Genomic DNA, 2,034 nt, shown 5'->3' on the forward strand with positions numbered 1-2,034 from the left:
AAATTCGTGGGACAGAGAAGTACGGATTTGACATAAAAATGTTCGACTTGTATTGCTGTAATTTAGCCATTTGCAGGCATCCTATATCATAGCTTTGTGCCGGTGCTGAGTCTGTGTCTCGCTGCTTCCTGGATCACATGGTAGTGTTCGCAGAGACCTGTCCAACGCCAAAATATTCAGCACTCAAGTTAATCACTCACAGTCTACATCGATTGACCACGCCAAAGAGAATATCTTACCTGGTCGCTAGACGTGGTTGTCACGGCGCCATCACCAGCTTCCGTAGCAGCAAAGTCTGCGCCAGTCGGGCTCTGCAGCTCTGCCGGTGCTTCTTGTGTCTCGACCCACCCCATCTGCAGTTGCTTGTCGCCGAAAACGTTGCCATGGTTCAGTGCGGCCTGCCCTGCATACCGATCCTGAAACTTAATGAAGCCCTGGCCAGGCGCCGTCTCGTCCATCACGACGCGCTCCACGGCTCCAAAGTTACCAAAATGCTGCGTCAACACGACAGGATCACGGGCCTCCTCCGGTAGATTCGCCACCTTTACGATCGTAGTTCGGTTGTCGAGTGTGTGCGAGCCCCGACCGAATCCTCCACGACCTCGGCCACCACGGCCTCCTCTGTAGCCACGACCTCCTGACCACCGGCCACCTCGACCGCCTCGGCCACCAGCTTCGGCCTCCAGCGCACTCAGCTCCGCCTTCAAACCATTAAGATTCTCACCAGCTTCACCTGACGCGGCGCTCGGAGAGACGGCCGAATTACGCGGAGTTAGCGCCTTCAGCTCGGCCGACAAGGCTGTGATCTTGTTCAAGAGGTCGCGCTTCTCCGCTATGGAGAACTGCGAGCTGTTCGCACTCATCCGTTCCAGCAGTTCCTTCTGCTGAGCCAACTGCCGCTTGATCAGCGCCTCCTTCTGCTTCTTTAACGCGCGCTGCTTCTCCAGCAACTCACGCTTCTGTTCCAGTACCTTTCGACCCTTCTCTAATGCTGCAACTCGCAGCTCCTCGGCCGTCATATTGTTCTCAGGTAGCGACTCAGCAGATTCCCCTTCCGCTTCTACATTCTTTTCCGCAGCTTCACCTCCTGTAGAAGCTTCATCCTCTCCAACTGCTTCTGCCGATGCGTTTTCGAGCTGATCAGCGGCTTCTTCGGGGTTTTGGGCGTCGTGCTTGGCCCATTTTACTGAAATAAACCGGTTGTTGCACACAGGGAGAGGCGAGTGGAAGGCCTTCTTGGCTTCCTCCTCAGTCGCATACTGAATAAAAGCACATTTCGCACTGGGCCGCATCTGCACATTCACCACGTTACCAAACTTGGAGAAGTGCAGACTCAACATCGTCATGTTGACATACTTGGGATCCACATGTCTAACGTGCAGAGTAGTCTTAGCAGTGGGGGCCTCGCCGTTCTCTCCATCCTTGCCGCCTCGTCCTGCATAGTAATTACCGCGTCCTCCCCGGCCACCGCGGCCGCCAGGGGGAAAGTATTGGCCACGTCCGCCCATCGGATGCATCATCATGTGTGGGGGCGGCATCATACCTCCATTCTCCGACATATACATATTCGGATCAAAGTCCGGAGGGTACCCAGCACCACGTGGGGGTGGGAAGTGTGGCGGCCACATGCCTTGCGGTGGCATCCCCCACTCCGGAGGAAAATTCCGACGGCGATCGCCTCCCATCCCGTACGGTCCGCGTCCGCCCATGGGACCTCCTCGCATTCCTTCGCGTGGTGGATACGGCTGTCGTCGGGCGTCTCTCCTGGGACTTCCCTGATGCCTCTTGATGTCTCCTTCCCTAGAGCGATCATCGTCGCGACGTCTTTTGTTATATCGCCGCTGCTCGTCCTCATCGTCCGAGTAGCTGCGTTCACGCCGTCGACTGTACTCGTCGTCATAGCCATTAGACCCTCTGGACTGCTCATCATTATTGGCATGACTTGAATTGCTGGCCTTATAAGAACCATCTGCAAGCGCCTTGAACAATTTTCCCACAAATCCCGCCGTCTCTGTGTAATAAATAAAAAAAATT

The 2,034-nt window shown here is 55.4% G+C and overlaps 1 protein-coding gene across 1 annotated transcript; it reads right to left on the reverse strand.

Annotated features, from left to right (window-relative positions):
* Positions 1 to 40: 40 nt before the first annotated feature.
* PPTG_19540 (hypothetical protein) lies at positions 41 to 1,883 on the reverse strand. Its single transcript, XM_008918021.1, has 2 exons — positions 240 to 1,883; positions 41 to 157 (listed from the first exon to the last, which is right to left on the reverse strand). Exons 1-2 carry the CDS (start codon positions 1,722 to 1,724, stop codon positions 134 to 136), a joined length of 1,509 nt encoding a protein of 502 aa, XP_008916269.1. The 5' UTR covers positions 1,725 to 1,883; the 3' UTR covers positions 41 to 133.
* Positions 1,884 to 2,034: the final 151 nt, after the last annotated feature.

This window comes from Phytophthora parasitica, assembly GCF_000247585.1.
Source record: "Phytophthora parasitica INRA-310 unplaced genomic scaffold supercont2.132, whole genome shotgun sequence".
NCBI lineage: Eukaryota > Oomycota > Peronosporomycetes > Peronosporales > Peronosporaceae > Phytophthora > Phytophthora nicotianae.